The sequence below is a fragment of the Setaria italica genome, chromosome IX (genome assembly GCF_000263155.2).
Source record: "Setaria italica strain Yugu1 chromosome IX, Setaria_italica_v2.0, whole genome shotgun sequence".
NCBI lineage: Eukaryota > Viridiplantae > Streptophyta > Magnoliopsida > Poales > Poaceae > Setaria > Setaria italica.
This window is the reverse complement of record NC_028458.1, coordinates 16,165,005-16,186,348: the sequence shown is the minus strand read 5'-3', so window position 1 is coordinate 16,186,348 and position 21,344 is coordinate 16,165,005. Positions and strand designations below refer to the sequence as shown.

The 21,344-nt window shown below is 46.2% G+C and overlaps 1 protein-coding gene across 1 annotated transcript; it reads right to left on the bottom strand.

The window, feature by feature from the left end:
- Window positions 1–663: 663 nt before the first annotated feature.
- LOC101784168 lies at window positions 664–1,640 on the bottom strand. Its single transcript, XM_004982779.2, has one exon. The coding sequence runs from the start codon at window positions 1,522–1,524 to the stop codon at window positions 991–993; it is 534 nt and encodes a 177-aa protein (XP_004982836.1). The 5' UTR covers window positions 1,525–1,640; the 3' UTR covers window positions 664–990.
- Between the last annotated feature and the right edge of the window lie 19,704 nt (window positions 1,641–21,344).

The following is a 21,344-nucleotide window of genomic DNA, read 5'->3' as shown; positions in this document are numbered from 1 at the left end:
TTTCTCCTTTCACATTTGGGGGTGCCCTGTGCGGTGTTGGCATAGCGTTTCTCGTGTGGTCGCAAATGGGAACCGGCATATTCTCACTTTGCAATTAACTACTCCTATATGTATGTGCTAACCAAGTAGTTAATGCGAAGTGTCGACATTTCGGCCCCGTCCTCCAATCAGAGAGCGGGCCCACACCTTCCATCCATCCCCTTCTTTTTCGTCCTATCCATTTTCACATCGTTTTATTTATTTATTCTTCCTTTCTATACCCTCCGACACGTCCAAATCTGTCCCCGGGTCCCCCATGGAGTAGGCTTTCATAACCAGCTTTCATGCTTTGCAACTGCCAATAATCCAACACCAATGCTGCCTGAAACTGATAACACAGTTACAGAGAGCAACGGGTCATTTACTGCATGCTAATGCAAAATCAAACTAAAGCAAATGTTCATCGATTGTTACATTACAAGTACGCCACAGGATAGCTACAGTGCTAGTATTAAAATAGGACTCCAGGAATTAAGCAATGTTCGTCGATAGCTCTAGAGTGTACTCTACTACTCTAGAAAAGCATGTTTCGAAAGAATTTTGATGGAAGCAGTTTAACCACAATAGTCAATAGAGAAGGGGAAAAAATTGCAGTACTCGTAGTAGGAAAAAAAAAGCAGATCATTGATACTAGTAATCAAGATGAATTAATTTTAGTGGTGGTAGTACATCGACCGAGCCTCTCCGGGGGAAAAATGCCAAAAACAGAGGCTTTAATCTCTACTCTCTTCCTCATCGATCACGACTAGAATCCGAAGAACAAAAAACAAAGGGGAAAAAAAATCTCATCGAATCAATCCATAATGATTGAGGCCACTAATCAAAGAGAACGCTAGTCTCTCCCTTCCTCCTCAAAGCGAGAACGGGATCAACGAGGCCGCGGCGGGCATTGCTGTTGCCGTCAAGGCGGGCGGCGGCGGTGCTGGCTTGCCGGGGCTGCCTGCCACTCGGTCAGTCCTGGAAGCCAGTCTTCTCCCAGATGGCGTTGCGGACGCGGCGGAGGTCGCGGCCCTTGAGCGTGCGCCCGGCGCCCTCGCGCACGGAGAAGGACGCCGCGGCGCGCTCCCGGCACTGCAGCATCTCGTGGGGCGGCACCCAGCGCCGGCCCCCGCTGCCGCAGCCCGCCACGTCCTCGGCGAGGTCGTCGTGCGCCGCCCACCTTCGCGCGCCCGCGCAGCTCCCGGCGTACTCGGCCCCGAGGATCTTGGACCAGTCTGGGATGTTGACCGGCACCGACGCAGGGCCCGCCGCGCCGCCCCCGCCGCGCGGCTTGGGCTTAGACGGCGCGGCCACCGGCGGCGACCGCGCGTACGGGTCCGCCGCCGCAGCGGAGGTCTGGAACGGCGAGGACGACGCCGGACCGCCTCCCCAGATGACGTCGGCCTCGTCGAGCTCCACGCCGTGGTCGGCGCCGCCGACGGCGTGCACCGGCGCGAACAGCCGGTGCGACGCGACCATGGAGAGGCTGCTGCTCCGCCCGGCCATCCGCCTCCGGGAGAGAAAGAAAGAGAGAGGGAGAACGGCTGCTCGTGCTCGGTGACTGTAACCTGAAACCACCGTGCGCGGGTGGAGGGGTAACCTGAGGAGAAGTGAGCGTCTGGTTGGCGTCTGGCAACGGGCGGAGAGGCGCGGGCTTTATAGCGGCGGGGCCGGGAGGGGTCGAAGTGAAACTGAGAACGGGGAGATGTGGATAAGGTTGCTCGGCGTGACGGAAGTGGGCGTGGTGGTTGCCACAACTTACGACTCTGCCACTGGTGGTCGGCTTGTGTGTCAGTGTGTGTATGTGTCAGCGTATGGTGGTGTGGGGTGAGCGGGAGCGTATAGTACAATAGCTTGGGTTGTTCGCATCTGGGTGCGGGCGGGAGCAGCAAAAAACGGCTGGAATCGGGGTGGAGGCATGGGCGCAGCGTATTGCTGTGCACTGGTGCGTTGCGTTCTCGCGCAAGACGACATGGCGGACAAATCCGAGGCATCGCACCAAAGCTGGTAGTGTTTTTCGTGGAGAATGTGTACGCCGGGGGAGGGAGTGAGACCGTGAAAAATTATGGAGAAGCACCGGAGGCGGAAACAAACCGCACATTGCACTCCTTTTTTTTTTTATACAATACTTGTAGGAATGGGTCGTCTGAAAACAAATCACAATCATTTTGACAAAGCGTGTACAAGTATCCAAAATCCATACCGTGGTGTTTGCCATTGAAATTACGTATTGGCTTACGAAATTAAGATTCCCTATCCGCAACTTTTCCAAGCTTCATGATGCTCGTCGAAACCTAGTTTTTTGCTGGTTGTATGGCACTGAAAAACCAATACAAGAAATCAAACCACTTTAAGGTCGTAAATAATTCAAAGCATTAGTTCCTACATTTCAATATACATGTTGTTTAGCTTTTTCTTTACAGCTTCCTACTCCCCTTAGGTCGTTTTGGTTTCTAAATACATAATTTAGAAATGTATACTTATTTCTATTTGCATAGCAAAAGTTATATATATAAAAAATCAAAACGATATAGAATTTGAGACGGATGGTTTAGTAGTTCTTATTATTGTACAACTCGTAAAAACTTTGGAGCTTTTTAAATCTTACCCTTAAGTATATCATCCTTAATTCTTGTGTTAATGCATGCATACTTTAAAGATTATCAATTGAAAATAAGATGAATTTGATATCGTACTTTTTTTCTTTTAATGCCCAACAATTATCGTAAACCGAAATGCTTTAGTCATATCAAATAGGCTCATGTATATAATATGTACAACCGGTAGGAAACCGAGAAAGAAAAAACCTTAGGATTGCTACAACCTGTATTGTTACTTATTGTGGGACGTAATTGCAAGAGTTTAGTTCAACAAGGGTATAGTACAGGTCATTTATCTGCGATAGACGAATTTCATGCATTGCATAGCTCTCTCTTTGCGCGTGTGAGTTTCGCCTTACAAACAAGGATTCTGTAAATTTGCGTTTCCTGAATCTATCCAGATGGAGCCGCAACACAGACGAAATGGTAGATTTGCGCATATCAGCCGTGGATTGTGTTCAGGCTTTCGTAAAAGCGATTACAGTAACTCATTTCAGTACGGGCGTCTTTGCATTCTGTTCGTCCGTACACCCTTTTGGCTTGGGATTCCTGAGCGGTAAACAATTCGCACAGAGCATTCTCCCCTGGTGTGAAACGCGCGAAAGGTGTGGCCGTGATCCCACGGTAATTAGTACTATCGCTGTTCCCGTACGAGCATCATTGCGCCACCGCTTTCGTGAAACCGTCTTTCCAGCCCCGAAAGGCGCATCACACCGGCCCAGTCCCTGCTCCGCCTGCCCCACCTGGCAATCAAAGCCATCTCTGCCTGAAACGGACGGCTCCCGCCTTCTGTTCCTCCTCCATCCGACGGCTCCGATTCCCCGGTGGCGCCGGTGGGCGGAAAACGACAACGGGGCCACGGCGTCCGCCAAGGACAGGGGCGTTCCGGGAACTTCCGCTCCGCCTGGCACTCATGGAGTCATAGTGACCACGGCCATCTCTGGTGGCGGAGACGGGAGCACCCGGCGCCTTTGCCTTTTCGCGCCCTACCACCGTCCCTGTCGCGACGCGCGGGCCAGCGGGGGCGCGACGCGTGTCGCAGCCAGAAGGTGGCCGGCACTTGTTAAGCCGGGAGAGGCCGGCGCGGCGGGCGTTCACGTGACCCGGCGGAAGGGCCCCGCGTGGAAGTGGGGACTGTCGCCTTCCACTCTTCCAGCTTTCTTTCGACCGCGGGGAGGGGGTCCACAGGATCCGAGGCCGAGGCGAGTCTCTCGCAGCCAGGGCAGGGTGGGTGGACACAGATTCAGGGCCTTTGTTTTTAAAGGCACGGCGTACCTTTGCTTCTTTACTTTTTTTTTAACGCTTCTTAAGTCAGTATCAATATATGCCTCCCATCTTTCGTGTTTTCTAGACAATTAGATAATCTGACTTAAGCACACAACATAGTAAACAATAGTGACATTAAAAGTACAGCATGAGAATTAACATGCACATAACATAAAACAAAGCTGTCATTTTGAATCACTGGAAGTGACATTCATAGTACAACACCCATACATGTCACTTTGAGTCTCTCAAATTGATATTATAGTACAGAAAATGTTACTACTTGAACATTCACTTGTACAATTAGGCCACAAAATGCTATAATTACTCCACAAAATACTATAGCCAGTTTTGTCTAGTCCAAAATACTACCTAACCAACTTGCACATACTAGAACAGATTGTCAACATGAAGAATATCATCATCATAAATTAGAGTTGTCACGAGTTGGGTAAAATTGCCAATAACATTATACTCTTCAACGACCATGATTGCTCCTTCGTTGCTGCTGTCATTCTTCACTTCTTTTGGAGGTCGTACACCATCATCCTGCTTTCGTTTCTGCCAACAAAAGTATCACTAATTAGCTATGAATGGTAACAACATATAGAAATTTCTATATTGCAAGTTGAGGATGTACATTTGGTTCTTTCTTTTTCGGTTCAGTAGATTTAGTTGGCTTACTACGGTTAACGAGCTTTACAGTCAGTTCTTATTTCAGCTCTAGAACACTTGGTCACATTATTTGTTTTTCCTTTTCTTCGATGAACCTCATTGGAACAAACAAATCTGCATGAAGTTATCTTGCTATCATAGCTGCTTACATTTGCATACCTTTTCCTCACATCAAAGCCTCTACAACCCCCATATGCAACCCAAAACTTCCAAGCCTTATCTGGATTTCTGAATCTTAAACCAACCTGAGGTGTCCCCTTCTCAAATTCTGCCATTGCCTTCCACAACACTCACAGTTCCAGAAATATGGCCCAAAAATCAACTAGAGCATATGATTTTCCTACCATGAAATTGAGCAAGTTAACCTTCTATAGTCACAGGATCTCAGATTGATACAAATGTGAGGTGAATTAGTTGTCTTGTGCATAGGCTTAGGTCATGAAAGGGAAAAGAGCTTAATAATGTACCTGACAATGGCGTCCTGTCGGTGGCCGCATCCCTCCCCTCCACGGTGACCTAGCGGGAACCTCCTCTCCAACGATGGCGAGGTGCAGAGGGCGGCACACGCCCTCTCCTTGCAGGTGCAGAGGACGGTGCAGCACGCGAGCCCGCGGGAGAGCAGCGCAGCGCACGGGGGTGCAAAGGGCGGTGCAGCGCGCGAGCCCACAAGAGAGCAGCGCGGCGTGCGGGAGGCAACGCAACGCGTGGGAGAACAGTGCGCCCCCGCGTGCTGACGGACACCCCTGGTGAAAATGTTCGGATGGATAAAATTTTAGCCTGAAGTTCATTTAGCCTTTGGATGTGTGGTTCACGGTAGATTTGACAGAAAAAGTTACAGCGTGCCTTCAAGAAGCGACCGCACTGAATCCACATCCAGAGTTGGTCAAGGAGTTAGGTTGAGTACTTGTGTTAGTGTCGAGGGGAGCAGCCCGCAACATCCTGTGCGGTGGTGCCGTGCTGTGATCCACCACCACCGCCCGCCGTTGGTGTGCGGGGTACGGACGGTGCAGATGCTCCTGCGACGCTACTTGCGTGGGGAGGTCGAGGGAGAGGGAGAAGGTGGCTCTGTGATGGACGGACGACGTGTACGTAAGCGAGAAGTAGGGCGTACGGTGGTGCGTATAGAGCTTAGAGCAGCATCGTTGTTGTAGCCTGCAAAGGCACAGTCGCAGCAAAGGCGAAGAATCATTAACTTGAGGTAAAGACCTTTTAGTTTTCTGCGAAGATGGTGATGTGAAGCAATGGAGGGGAAGGACACGTACCCTATCTCCACCGAGAGGGCAACGCTTTGTGTAAATTACAAGCTGACCGAGGGGTTTACTACTCCTGAACCTGTACTGCTGGTTGTGCCCCTACCGTGCACACGTGTGCTGCTGAGGAGCGATGTGGTTAAAGTAAACTAATGTTTCGAGTAGCATCTTTTGAGTGCCACAGCCTCTAAAGCAACCAATATTGACCAGATGTGTTTGTGGACTCGAGTAATCTACTTGCACGGTGCACCTAGCACCGCGTGTCCACACGTGAGCTAGATAAATTAAACCTGTTCTTCCTCACCACTATACCATTAAAAACTATACTCATTCCTTCTATTCCATCAGTGCCATCAGGTCTAAGTTTTCATCCCAGTGTGCCACTACCGTCGCTTTTATCTTCACGACGTCAAACAATCCTTCCAACTGCGTTGTTACTTCCCAGGCCAGCCCGCCCTCCTGTCTGCGTGTGCCCCTGGGCGTCTCCCCTTGCTCCCGCTTCCTCCTTCTGAAGTATTTCAAGCACAAGTTGTTGGTCAACACCTACGTACAATACATGCTCACATGGATTGATTCTCCAATTCAATGGGGCTGAATTTTGAAATCCGCATGGAGCAACATACATTGTTGATGCCCACCTCCTTCAGGATCTCCTCCAGCCTTTCCCACTTCGGCACGATCTCCCGTTCGATTTCCTATATCACCGACAGCACCCTCAGCCATCTTGGCCACCGGTGTGAACCACCAGCACTAGCGCGACGCGAGCGCCCGCAGGTTCACGACATCCTCGGCGAGGCCCAGCTTGGTGACCGGCAAGAGATCGAGCAGTGTGGCCAGGTCTCTCCCGCCCCTCCTCCTCGATCTCGTCCAACTGCAACAGCAGCCGCATCTGGCTCCACGCCATGCAGTCCGTGGCCAGGGCCTTGAAGCGCTGAAGCACAAGGAGCACCTCGCGGAGGCACAGCGACACCGACTGCGGCAGGTGGCCCACCACGGCGCACATGACCAACTCGTCGAACGCGGCGGCGAGGAGCTTGGACTGCCTGGTGATGGATGCGAGCGCGGCGTGTAGGAACGGGGCTGATGTCTTGGCAGTGGCGGACAGGTCCTGCACGAGGCGGTGCAATGACCAGAGCAGCTCCCTATCGAGCGGGGCACGAGGAGGCGAGGTGGGAGCGCGTGAAATCGAAGAAAGATGGGAAGGAAGAAGAACGGCAAGGGCATATTCGTCTTTTTTCATTAAAAAAAGTTAACACCTATTTAATGGCAACGACAACATCACTGATGGAAGGGATGCTCTAATTTTAGATGGCACTGAAGAGATGCTTTAATTTTGGTAGATTGGATCGCCCAAAGAACGAGCAACCTTGAGTGGTGTTCATTGGCAAAAGCTTGCTAACCTTGCGAGATCAAGATCAATGGACAAAACTCACTTAACCTCGCATGCTCTAAACTAGTGTGTAAACTATGTTAATCTCGCATCTTCTTTATCATTTTGACTTCAAGGGTAAATATTATTTGCTGATGGCTATGATATGAATTAATTTACCCTCGAGCGCTCGAAGCTAATCTTGAGCATTGAGGTTGTTGCTATGTTTTCTACTCAGGGTCAAGACTGAGCTATACACCTCGAGATTGAAGACACGAGGCTAAGGAGTCTCCTCAATGCGAAGCTAAGGTTGCGAAGCTGAAGACTTAGACGTAAAGAAGAAAACAGCTAAAGCATCGGTGCTAAAGCAGCTTGAAATATTAAAAAAAGAAAAAGGAAAGTTCTCTCAAGACCTGCAGGCGCAGAGGCTAGTGGCTAGCAAAATAGCAAAATTGAATGAGGCAAGAAAACAGCTAGCAGAATTGCAAGAAGAGTTGGATGAGTTGCAATACATGCATGCCACGCCACTGCAACTACCACTTCCAGGACAACAGCATGCCATGAATGATGAACCTATCTTACACCCAAATCCCAACCTCGTTGGACACAACACCCCAATGATGACAAACACCTACACAACAATTGACAAAAACTCTCCATTATCCTTGGGCTTGCAAACAGCTCCGTGGCCTACAACTTACAAGACGGTCATGCTACCGAAATTCAATAGGCAAAATGACCCTCGCCAATTCCTAATGAGCTACGAGGTTGGAGGAGATGATATAGTCCTAGCTAAGTCCCTAATCATAGCCTACGAGGGAACAATGCTGAACTCGTATTTGATACTTCCACCATAGTCAGTTTACAGCTGGATAGATCTCAAAATCAAGTTGATATCAAACTTCCAAGGTTTCCATCGGGCAGTTTCTAACCAGAGCGACCTATTCCATTACATCTAGAAAGACAAAGAGCCTTTGGTCAACTATATTAAAAGATTCGTTCAGTTGAAGTCACAAACCCCTGATGTAGACGAAAGCGTAGACATAGATGCATGCATCAAAGGGCTAACTCCAGGCCCAACAGCCTCGCATCGAACAGAGAAAAACCAAAAACCATGGATGCTTTATTTGCTGAGTTGGAAAAGTATTGTAGATCAGATGCAGATCATCGAAGGAGAGTGATGGAAAGAAACCGCCAAAGGCAGGCTGAAAAAGATCAGAACTAGCAAGCCTCGAGGTACAATTATGCACAACATCAGCACCCATACCCAGCTCAACAAGTGATGTCAATCGAGGGTGCTCAATCCTCGCAGGACCAAAATCAAAATCATAATAGGTAGCCTCAGCAGCAGCCACCACCAAATTTTGGCAGCGGACAGAGAGGCGGCTATGCTAGAAGAGGAAGTGGCTGAGGCAAAGGTCCTCCGAGGCCGCATAACCAAAACAACCAACCTCGAATGTTCTATTGCACTTTCCATGGCAAACAACTAGACCACGCGGCTGATTTTTGTCCAGAAACCAAAAAGACCTTCAAAAGAATAGTTGAAGAGAAAAAAAGCTGCTGCGGCATCCAAACCATCCACCATACTTCTTTCTGGCCACAACAACCATACTTCCCAAACACTAACCTCGCAAACTTTCAACCCGCCATGATATGGCAACATTCACTACAATTCCAGCCTCAAACTGAGCAAGCCTCGCAAGCCGTGAGCTTCGCATCCTCCCAGCCTCTACATAAGATACTACTACCTCCACCAAATCTACCCAACCAAATTCCTAAAGCCAAGCCTAACAACACACAAAACAACAACCCCAAAGCTTTACCCACCTACGGCATGATAATACCAATATTAGGAGGATCCTCGCAACTCGAACACCCAGAAGACAGTTCAAACGCCTTGCCCACCTAGGGCATGATAATGCCAATAGCCGGAGGATCTTCTCTTGAGTTCGAAAATAAAAGATAAAAGAGAGATTATTTTAGATAAGTAAATACAATCATACCTGATGGACGTCCAGTCAAGCCAAAGTGGGCACATATGCCCATCTCTTTCACTGAAGAAGATTTCAAATTGAAGACAACCTTGCATAATGATGCGATGGTAATCAAGGCTATCATAGCGGGGTGGAAAATTGGAAAAATCTTAGTTTACAATGGAAGCTCTATGGACATCATCTTTGCAAATATGTTTAGAGAAATGAAGATTGATCCTCATCCACTGGAACCGGCAGAAGTGTTGTTACTTGGCTTCGAGGGAAGGCCAGTGAAAGTTTTGGGAAAAATATCGCTCCCGGTATCATTTAGAAACCTAGACAACGCCAGAATAGAACGCATAATGTTCGACGTTGTCAAAATATACTACCCATACTTTGCTATCCTTGGAAGATGGTTCATCAACAAATTTGACGCGGCAATAAGGCAATTATTCCTGTGCATGAAGATCCCAGCCTTGAAAGGGGTCATCACAATTTATGGCGATCAGCAAATCGCCAGAAACATTGAAAAAGATGCAACTCCAGACCAGAAAAATGTGCACCATTTGACAAGTCCCAATGAGGTTGAGCAACAGGAAAAGAAAAAACCATACGTTGAGCCTAAGAGGGACAAAGAAAAAGTAAAAGTAAGCGCAGATGGTGAAATAAAAAGAGTTTTGCTAGATGATTGGATCCTACACGGAGCTGTGATGATAGGGGCTAAGCTCGAGCCCGAAGAAGAGAAAAAACTAATCGAGTTCTTAAATAAAAATAAAGACACCTTTGCTTGGTCTGCCAGTGACCTGCAAGGGGTTGACAAAAGTATAATCGAGCACGATCTCGAAATAAAGAAAAGTGCAAAATAAAAAAACAAAAACTTCGAAAAATGTCAGAAGAAAAAGCGCAAGCTGTAAAATTAGAAGTCCAAAGACTGCTTGATGCAAACGTCATACGGGCAGTCATGTACCCGAAATGGCTAGCTGACACGGTACCAGTCAAAAAGAAGAATGGCAAATGGAGAATGTGCATGGATTTCACTGATCTGAACAAGGTCTGCCCAAAAGATGACTATCCTGTGGAAAGAGTGGACAAAGTGGTAGACGATGCCGCAAATAGTGAGATGTTGTCATTACTGGACATGTTCTTAGGCTACCACCAAGTCAGAATAAAGAAGGAAGATGAAGAAAAAATAAGTTTCAGAACTCCATTTGGAATCTACTGCTTCGTGAGAATGCTTGAGGGGCTCAAAAATGCGGGGCAAACTTTTACAAGAATGACAGGAATAGACTCTTGTAGCCAACTTCGAAGAAACAACCTGGCTTATGTTGATGACATTGTCGTGAAAAGTGACAAGCTAGAGAATCACATCCTCGACCTTGTAGAAACCTTTGCTAACTTGAGAGCAGCAAATCTAAAGCTGGATCCAGAAAAGTGTGTATTTGGAATCTAGCAAGCCAAAGTCCTGGGGTGCCTAGTTTCAAAAAAGGCATCGAGGCCAACCCGGACAAGATTCAAGCCCTTGTCGACATGAAAGAGCCAACCTCGGTGAAGGACGTGTAAAAGCTGACAGGGAAAATTGTAGCCCTCAACAGGTTCATCCCAAAAGCCACCGAACGAAGCTTGCCTTTTTTCCAAGTGTTGCGAAGCTCCAAGAAATTTGAGTGGGGGGGGGGGAGGGGGGAGCAACAAAGCAAACCCTTCTAGTAGTTGAAGGACTATTTAGCGAACATGACAAAACTGTGCCCGCCTGAACCGAAGTCCCCTTTGCTACTATACTTATTAACCTCGAGCTCAGCAGTTAGCGCCGCCTTAGTCCAAGAAAAAGAGGTTGATGGCAAGCTGAAATAGATTCCAGTTTACTTCACATCGGAGGCGCTGATAGGCTCAAAATTGTTCTACTTAGAGTTGTAAAAAATTGCATATGCTGTAGTAATGGAGCACGCAAGTTCAAGCACTACTTCGAGGGTCACAGAATTTTGGTAGTTACTAATCAACTGCTGCATGATCTTTTCACAAACAGAGAAGCCTCGGGAAGAATAACCAAATGGGCATCAGAGTTATTAGAGTATGTTGTGGATTTTGAAAGAAGATGCGCAATCAAATCTCAAGTCTTAGCGGGCTTTATAGTAGATATGACATCCCCATGTGCTAGCCAAACTGAGGTCGAGGTCCCTTGGATCATGCATTGTGATGGAGTCTGGTGTGACAAGGGGGCTGGGATCTCAGCTATAATCACTTCACCATCGGGCATCACAATGAGATACGCTGCAAGGCTTGACTTCGCAGGTGACGCGAGGTCAACAAACAACAACACCGAATATGAAGCATTGCTTCTGGGGCTAAGAAAAATGAGGGCCCTGGGCCAACAAGTATTTATTGTAAAGACAGAGTCCAAAGTAATTCAAGAACATGTTGAAAAGAATAGCAAGGCTAGAGAGCCAAAGCTCATCAAGTACTTGGCCATGGTAAGAACAATGGAAAAATACTTCAAGGGTTTCATTGTGCAGCACATCCCGAGGTCAGAGAACAATGAGGCAGATAGGCTAGCAAAAGCAGCAGTACAAAATCAGCCCATGCCTCTTGATGTGTTTTACGAGGCCATCTCCACACTATCAACAAAAGAGCCAGCCTCGAAGGTTGTGAATGCAATCACGAGATTTGATTGGAGGGCCTCAATCATGGCCTATCTTAGGAGGCATTTCGAGCCTCACAATGAAGCTGAGCTAAGTAGAATGAAACAAATGGCCACGGGCTACGGAGAGTTGTATAAATCAGGCATACCATCTCCTTGGCTACGGTGCATAACCATAGAAAATGGAAAAGAGTTACTAACTGAAATTCATAAAGGCTTTTGTGGTTCACACATTGGGACCAAGGCTTTGGTGGGCAAAGCCATAAGACAAGGACTCTACTGGCCTACTGCAATCCTTGATGCTCGAAACTTGGTAAGAAGTTGTGAGGCTTGCCAAAAAACAACCAATCAACAGAAGGCACCCTCACTTTCAGCACAACACATACCACCAACTTGGCCACTACAAAGATGGGGCATGGACATAGTAGGACCATTGCCAACCGCTCAAGGCCACTCCAAATTTGCAGTGGTGGTAGTGGACTACTTCACCAATTGGATCGAAGCTAAGCCACTAGCAAACATACCCTCGAGCTCAGTGCAAAATTTCTTTTGGCAAAATATCATTTGTAGATTCGGAGTTCCTAGAGAACTAATAGTGGACAATGGCAAGTAATTTGATTGCAATGATTTCAAGGAATTCTGTGCAAGCATCAGCACTAAAGTAAAATTTGCCTTGGTATATCATCCTCAATCAAACAGAGCTGTAGAAAGAGCAAACGGCATAATCTTTACAAGCATCAAAAAATGTCTGTTTGATCAGAAGAAAGGAAAATGGGTAGATGAGCTCTCGAGGGTAACATGGTCCCACAATACTACAACATCAAGAGCAACAAGTTTCACACCTTTCCGACTCTTATTTGGCTCTAAGGCAATGGCACCTGAAGAAATCAAGAACGAAAGCCTAAGAGTGCTGAAAATCGAGCTAACTCAGATAATAAAAAAATTGAAAAAGATATGATAGAACTTGACATACTGCAAGCAATAGACAACCTTGACAAATAACAACAAGAAACAAGAAAGTGGAGGGACAAGAAAGTGATTCAAAAAGAAATCAAGGTAGGAGACCTCATCATCAAGAAAAGGAAAAACTGGGAGAACCTTGGAAAATTGCAAGAAATTTGTGAAGGACCATATGTTGTCACTCGGAGTAATAGGCCATGATCTTTCTACCACACAGACCAGCTTGGAGCAGAGTTGCCACATACATGGAATGTGGACAACTTACGCAAGTACTATCCTTAGCCGTCAAATTTAGCAATGCCTTTGACTTGTGAAGCTATAAACAATGTCGTGGGAATCAAATTTATTTTATCGCATTTACTTTCTCGCAAACAAACCACACTCTTTTCCTTGCTAGGGGGGCTCCACACTGGAGGCAAGGTTTTAACGAGGTGGATCCATGTAAACTTTTTACTATTTAATGAAATACAATTCCCCCAATGACTCTCGATTATCAAGTCTCAAAGAGATTATTAACTTGCGCTTCCTTGCAATCATGCACACTTTCAAAAGTAACAACAAGTTGCCTAACCTCGCATTTTTGTGTGATAAAAAACTTGCGTTTCTGTGCAAGCATATTAAAGCAACAACAAGCTGCCTAACTGTCGGTGTTTTATACCCGGCAAACTACCAAGGGAGTACCCGAGGTAGTAGATTGGTCGGTGGGGAATCGCCGGACCTGGAACTCGAAGGTAAAAGCAAGGACACAAGACACGTATTTATACAGATTCGGGCTGCTAGAGTAGCGTAATACCCTACGTCCTATTTGGGGAGTTGTATATTTTTCCTTGAACTTGGTTGTTGAGTAGCCTAGTTGTTGGCTACTAATGGTGGTTTGAAGCTACCGATCTAGGTACCCCTGTCCTCCTTTATATACTCCAGGGGGCAGGATTACTAGTCGTTACAAGCAAGAGTTCTAGTAGGACTACATGGTATGAATCCTAGTAGGATTACGGTGGAATCCTAGTACGAGTCCGTCTCCTTCCTTCCTTACGGGTACTGGGGATCTATCCCTGACAAGCCCCCAAGCGCTTCATAGTCAAATGCAGCAGTCTTCGAGTACTTTTAAGATCCTTGCCGAGTAGTTCTGGTGCTCTTCGAGTATTTTGTCTGGCTGAATCTTCAAAGTTTCTCAAAGCTTACATGAGGCTATGGTGTGCTCAAAGCCTTTGATCGTCTTGATTCTATAATCTTCATATATGGAGGGTGACGAAAGACGCACTCCATATGGAGTAGCCCCCGAGCCTTAGGTTGAATCTTCTTTTTTCAACTTGAAAAAAATTAATTGTTGGGTGTAGCTTATCAGCCCCTGAGCCTTGGATTGATTGAATAGTCAACTTAAGGATCTTGAATCTTCACGTAAGTCATCATCTGAGTAGTTTTGCGGTGTCCAACCCTAAGGTTATGCGCCAGGTGAGCCGGAGGAACCACGTTGAGTACTTATTGGTGCTTAGCCCCCGAGCTTGGAAGGAAGCTGAGCCACTGGAAGTATTTCCGAATAGTAATTGGTGCTTAGCCCTCGAGCCTGGGAGCTAGCGGAGCTAGTGGAGGTACGCTGAGCGTCTTGGAGAGTCGTCGCTGAAGCTTAACCTGAAAGAAAAGATGCATACATTATGTAGCATATTTGTAGAATATTGAAACTACTGAAATTTATTCAGTGATCAATATAAATATTGTGTGTCATGCTCTTGTTTTGGTCATAATTCTTCCGAGTAGTTAGCCTGTTATGTTTAGGCTCTCAGTCTCCGTTAGCCGCAGCCACTGCGTGGCGAGATCTTTGTCTCTTGTACGCGTACGGGCACTGCCATTTGCACAGCTGAGATCTTTGTCTCGTGTATGTGTGCTGCCACTTAGGCATGGCAGATGCTCCTAAGGCTTTCACAAATTAAGACATGTTTTGCTCGAGAAGATTAGTGACCTCAAGAGAAGACAAAAATGAGCAGTCGTCGTTGCGACAAAAAAGAGAGCGTGATTGCACTCAAGAGTTTGCTGCCCTCCGGCGAGTAGTTGGCAAAGTGTAGCTCTGTAGGGTAATTTTCGTCGAGAGGCGTACACAAATAAGTAGTCAGAGTGTTGCCCCGCATGTAGAAGATGAGTTGGAAAATAATTAGGAAAGTGACTTAGCTTGATTCATGGATGATTGTCGATGAAGCCATGGCGGTCGTCGATGAAGCCGCGATGATTGTTGATGAAGCCGACTAATCGGAGTCAATTCTGACTGGTTGTCGGCGGTGTGAGGCTCGCCCCGACTAATTTTATAGTAGGACTACATGGTATGAGTCCTAGTAGGATTACAGTGAAATCCTAGTAGGAGTTTGTCTTCTTCCTTCCTTACGGGTACTGGGGGATCTATCCCCGACACTAACCTCGCATTTCTCTACGATAAAGAAACTTGCTTTTCTGCGCAAGCACAATAAAGCAACAACAAGTTGTCTAGCCTCGCACTTCTATGCGATAAAAAAACTTGCATTTCTGTGCAAGCACATTAAAGCAACAACAAGTTGCCTAACCTCGCATTTCTGTGCGATGAAAAGCTTGCGTTTCTGCGCAAGAGCTATATCAAAGCAACAATAGGTTACATAACCTCATCTTTTATACGCTTTATACGCGTGAAAATTTGTTTCTATCCAAAAGCTACAATAAAACAGCGGTAGGCCTCAACACCCGAGCCTCGCACTCTTTCACGATAAAAAATTCCTTCCTAACCTCGCGGGTTTTAAAAAAATCAAGAAATCAAGCAAAACCTTCGCCCAAAGGAATAAGGGGGGTGACGTTTTTTCAAAAAGAAAAGGGTACTCATTTCTTTGTTCTATGGGTTTTGCCACAAATCCGATGATGGCTTTTTATCGCATAATTAAACATCGAGCCTAAAAACTTAACGACCAAATACGAAGACAGCGAATACTCAACAAAACTCACGCACAAAGGAACAGGGGGGGTGGTTGATGTTCTTTTTAAAGAAAGAAACTGCTTGTTCCTTTATGCTACGGGTTTTGTCATAAATCCAAGAGAAGGTTTTCATCCAATCAGCCTTGAAGTGAAAAAATTCGCGCGACTGCATCAATCATAAACAAGGCGACCAACACAAATACTTAGCACGTTTTAAACAACCAAAATTAAATAGCCAACGTTAACATAAAAATTTATAGCCAACATTACACACACCAAATGTTTTACTGCATAAGCCTAAAAGCACTACAATGACCATTCTTAGCTTTGAGCGCTATTCCTTTTGACGCCCAGAATCATCGCCTTCACCTTCAACCCTCAACTCCTCTGCCTTGGCCTGATTCAAAAGAAAAACAGGATCAGTTAGAAAATGACCAAAAGGAAATGCAAAGAGATAAACAACACAAACCCTCGCAAGACAATCTTGGGCAACCATCCTCACGTGTCCGCGCCCAGCCCAGAGTTGTTTATAGAAATTCATTTTCACAATCTTTATATTCTTGGACTTCTCCTGTTCATCAATCTACGAAGCTAAGGGAAATCGGTAGCTGCGTGCCCCAAACTTAAGAAAATCGGAGCAACCCTCCTTCTCCAAAAGCTTAAGCATGCTCTCAATGCAAAAAGAGAGAGCATAATCGCTAGCTCCAGTTATGACACCAGGTAGGCTCTCGAACTCCTGGTCCATCTAGTCGAACATCTCCTTTGCACCCTTGTCGGTAGGAAATGGAATAGGTTCAGCGCCAAACTCCGCCAGAGCCGTCTTGTATCCTTTGTAAATCTCTGAAAATCTATTCTTTAATACTTGCTCTGCTTCATCAATGTAAACATTTTTCTCTTCGAGGTTCTTGGCAAGAGTATGGATCATTGTATCTCTTTCCTCGCAAGCTTTATCCTTCACCGCACAGGCTTTCTTCAAGGACGAAATAGTTGTTGAATCTTGTTCTATAGTATTTCGAAGCTTCTCCATAACAGTAAGATTATCTTGCGAATTTTTCTCCAGGCTCTCCACCGTCTGAATGAGGTCACTGCATGTCTTCACAAGCAATTCCTTGTTTTTCTGTAGCTTAGCGTTGGCTTCAGAAAGCGAAATCTTGAGATCATTTAGAACACTGTTACCTTTCTTTAACCTCGTGACCTCAGCCTCGAGTTCCATGACCTTCGTGCTATGGCTAAGTGTGCCCTTTTCTTTCTCCTTGAGCCTCTAAACAACAACATTACTAGCAATCAGAGCCAGCAAAAAGAAATCAATGAAAAATAAAAAAAAACCAAGGAAAACAACAAACTCATGAAACAACTGAAACCTCGCTAAAAACTCCAAAAACTATACCTTGTACACGAGGGTAGCCGTTATCCTAGCCAAATGATCAGGATTGAAGCCACAAAGAGATTTCTCATATTCTGTCAAAACAAAAGAACATGTAAGAAAGATAAGTAAGCAAAAAAATAAGTATAGAATAACTCGCAGGGTCAAAAGTGTTGTCTTCTCCATAGTCCTCAACAGATAACTTAGCCGTTTTAGATGCCTGAGGGATACTGGTTTTCTCTTCTTCTTTAGGTTCCTCCTCACGAACCTTGTCTTTGCCACCCTCAACATTCCCTAAGGCCGCTCTTGCTACTTCATCTACAGCACGGAGTGAATCCTTAGTACCCCACAACAGCGGTGGATTGTAAGGGTCATCATCCTCACCTGCCCCAGGCACGTGGATAGACAACAATTCTTTTTTAATATTAGTGCCGAACACCTTGTTGTAGCTAGCAACGGACGGAGGCAAAGTGGAGCTCTCAGAAAAAGGTTCCACCCTAAGAAGCAGCAGGAGTTCACTGTAAGCCTCTCCAGCTGCGCCAACAGTATTTTGTAACTCCTTCAAAAACTTAATAGAAGCGCCACTGGAATCAACAAAGGCCTAACTTAGGCAAAAATTCGACAACATTTTTACCTGGTTCAACAGGCACCGAATCAGGCTTATCTGTTTTATCTGTTTTTTCATCAGCGGCAGCCTCAAGTGGCACATCCGTCGGAGGAGATTTGGCTTCAGGGCATGGAGGGGCAATAGCAGCCTCAAGTTACGTTTCTTTTATTGGAGACTTACCCTTAGCTTCAGGGTGCCGAGATGAGGCTAGGGACAAATCCTCGTCCAGAAAACCCTCGTATTCCTCTTCGTCCACGGCTTTGACAATCCTAGAACCCCCAACTGGCAATGTTGTTGCTAACTTCCCAGTCTTTTTCCCAACCTTCTTCACCTTCATACCAGCAAAGAACGCCGATAGCCTCGAGTTCAGGCCTTGTAACCGCTGGCCTAGCCTCGGGATTGTGAGTTGCAAGCGTAGGGTTCTTAACAGCCTGATCACCAGAGCTTTGGCCGAGCATCCCCTTTTTTCTTAAGAGCCTCAAGGCTGAAGGTCTTGGACTTCTTCCCAGCCTCAATCATAGGTTTAGAAGCCAAGTTCTCACCTTTCTTCCTTTTCCCCTTACCACCATTCCCAACCTCAACTGAGCCAATAACGCCAACCTCATGCATCCGCTAGGGGGGCTTGCGGGGTTTAGCGCGAGGCTCGACCTCAATTCCCATTTCTGAAAGAACACGGTTCACTCAAAAACCGTGTGCAACAAGTTTGCGAGTAGACACATGCTCGTTCTCGTGACAAGGTCCAATAATGTCCACGACTCGCTTCTCCACCTCGTCGATGAAAATACTAGCGTTAACCCCCTCTGGCAAGCTCAATCCAAATATAGCTCATCGAGATGTAAAATGGATAAAAAGGCTCACCGTAGCCAGAAACCTTAGACATATCCATCTTAATGTAGAACCAATAGTTGAGCTAGTCATCGTCCTACATATTCTTTTGAGCCAAACAAAGCTCGACTCTAGTAATCTTCTTGCTTTCATTTTTCCTTCAAGTTGTGAACGTGCAACAACCAAATTGCGTTTCCAAAACACCATCCTCGTCATCAAACTCCACCCTTTTCCTCTGAATATGAAGCTCGAACAACCTCGCAAACCCATCAACATCAATTGCACCTCTGAAAGTACGCTGAACCCAATAGAACTTAGAAAGCGCAATAAAAAAGTTCGGGGTAAAGCTGGTGAAGTCTGGCGTTATATCTTTCCAAGATCATAGGTAGCATTTTGTCACAAGGAAACCGTAGTCCGACAATAAAAAAGTCCCTAAATACAACTGCCTCGCCAATTGTGGCTTCGGCACCAAATCATCACCATGAGGCCTAGCAACATCCTCGGGGAAGTATCCTTTGCTCACGTAGAAATCAATTGTGTTCCGCGAGGCTAATGATTTCCCAAAGCGCAGGGTAGGAGGATATTCTTACTTGCCAGCCATCAGTTCCGATGGATCAGCCTTGATGTTTGAAAGATCCTCCCCACTTTCAATATCAGAAGAAACCAAAGTCTCTACAGCCTCATCTAACTTTTGTCCCTTAGCAGCGTCATTACGTTACCTCGTTTGCTCCACTTGTTCCCCGGCAGACATCAAACTCACCGTTTGCATAATCCGAGCTAGTTGAAAAAATACAAAAGAAGAAAATCAAAAAGGGATAATAAAATAAAGGTAATAAAAAATGAAGAATATGAACAGCATCAGTACCTTCGAAGCTTTCAAGCTAAGGGAGAACAACAAACCAAGCACGAATCTTAAAGTGCTTAATGAACGGTGTGCAGAGTGGCAGCAAGATGCGAGGGTAATCTGAAAGCGACCCGCACCCCCCACTTTTTATAGGCGCGCTAGCGGGCGCGAACAGGCGTCTCGAACATCGAACTGAAGATGAACCGTCAGCCAATCATAAGTCGACACGTAAGGCGCAAAAGGGAATCGTTGGATCATCTCTCCTCCGACACTCGAGGGTGATGTTTTTTGGTAGAACGATCCTTCATTGCGGGTTTGACCCATCGGAATCGACCGTCGCCCACGAGGGGCTACTGTTGGGGATCGTCCAAAAATCAAGCAACCTCGAGCGGTGTTCATCGGCAAAAGCTTGCTAACCTAGCAAGATCAAGATCAAAGGACAAAACTCACTTAATCTCGCAGGCTCTATACTAGCGTGTAAACTATGTTAACCTCGCATCTTCTTTATCATTTCGACTTTGAGGCTAAAGATTATTTGCTGATGGCTATGATATGAATTAACTTACCCTCGAGCGCTCGAAGATAATCTTGAGCATCGAGCTTTTCGCTATGTTTTCTACTCAGGGTCAGGATTGAGTTGTGCGCCTCGAGATTGAAGACACGGGGCTAAGGAGTCTCCTCAACGCGAACCTAAGGTTGCGAAGTTGAAGACTTAAAAGTAGATAAGAAGCCTCGAGGTTAAGGACTCCAGGGTGTGAGAAGCGTGACTACGAGGAGGTGTGACAAGCGTTACTACAAGGAGGCGTGACTCTGTAGGAGAGTTCAATTTGTATATGTTACCCCAAAGACCTTCATGTACGGTATATTCTAGTAATGTAGTAGGCGAGGAAGGATATTTACGGTATGTAAAATATCCTCCAGATTACTATAAAAGGGGGAGCCCTACCCCGTTGTAAGAAGAGACGAATGTTTTTTAAAAATTTGCAAGTTTTTTTCACATTTCATTTGTTGTGCTCGAATCCCTTTGAAACTACATTCCAACGATGGGAAACCAACAGAGACCCTGTTTAGTTGCTAAATTTTGGACAACCAAAATAGCTGCACCAGCACTGTAGCATACTGTAGCGTTTCGTCTGTATTTGTAAATTATTGTCCAAATATTGACTAATTATGCTCAAAAGATTCGTCTCGCAAAGTGCAACCAAACTGTGCAATTAATTTATAATTTCATCTACATTCAGTACTCCATGCATGTACCGTATGTTTGATGTGATGGGAATCTTCTTTTTTTCATAGTGGTAAAGTTGAGATTCTGGGTAAGCGGAGCGACGGTCCGGGAAGCAGCCACAGCGTGCATGGACCTGCGAGGCTGCGACGGGCTTCCTGCGGAAGTGTTCTGTCCGATATGATAAGGCTCCTTAGTTTAATTTTATTTACTGGGGATATGAAAACGCAGCCGAAGCAATGTCAACTGCCGAAGCAATGTCCGATATGATAAGACTCGAGGATTGATTAATCGCCTTATCTTCTCTCGAAAGGGAAATTTAATAATAAATAAACTGACGGTATCGTTTTCTACAGTCCAAGGTAGCGTCAGGCGAGCAAACGAGTAATTTGTGCACGGTACAGATCGGTCTAGAGACGAACGGTGGCTAGGTCTGCGCGGATTTTCTTTTGCCGGTGGCAGACGACCGAGATGACTGCCGTCGCCCAACACGGTAGGGAAGCACCGGCACCAGATCATCAGCATTTTATTCCGACGCGATGGATGTGCTCATCATTTCGCTAGGATTTGTTTACGGTAGGCGATGGATGCCGGCATCCGGTCAATGCCCGTGCGCATCTCGCCACTGTCAGCTCCTCACTTAAAATCCACACATCACGCACACTTAAGTGATGGCTAAAACAAATGGAAAAGCGGAGATGCTTGCCGCACCAGCACGGCCGCCGCCCGCCGGCCGGGCACATGCGTGTGGGGGCACCGGGGCCGCGGGCGCGTACGTGCGCGCAGGGTTTAACTAACCCCCAACTATG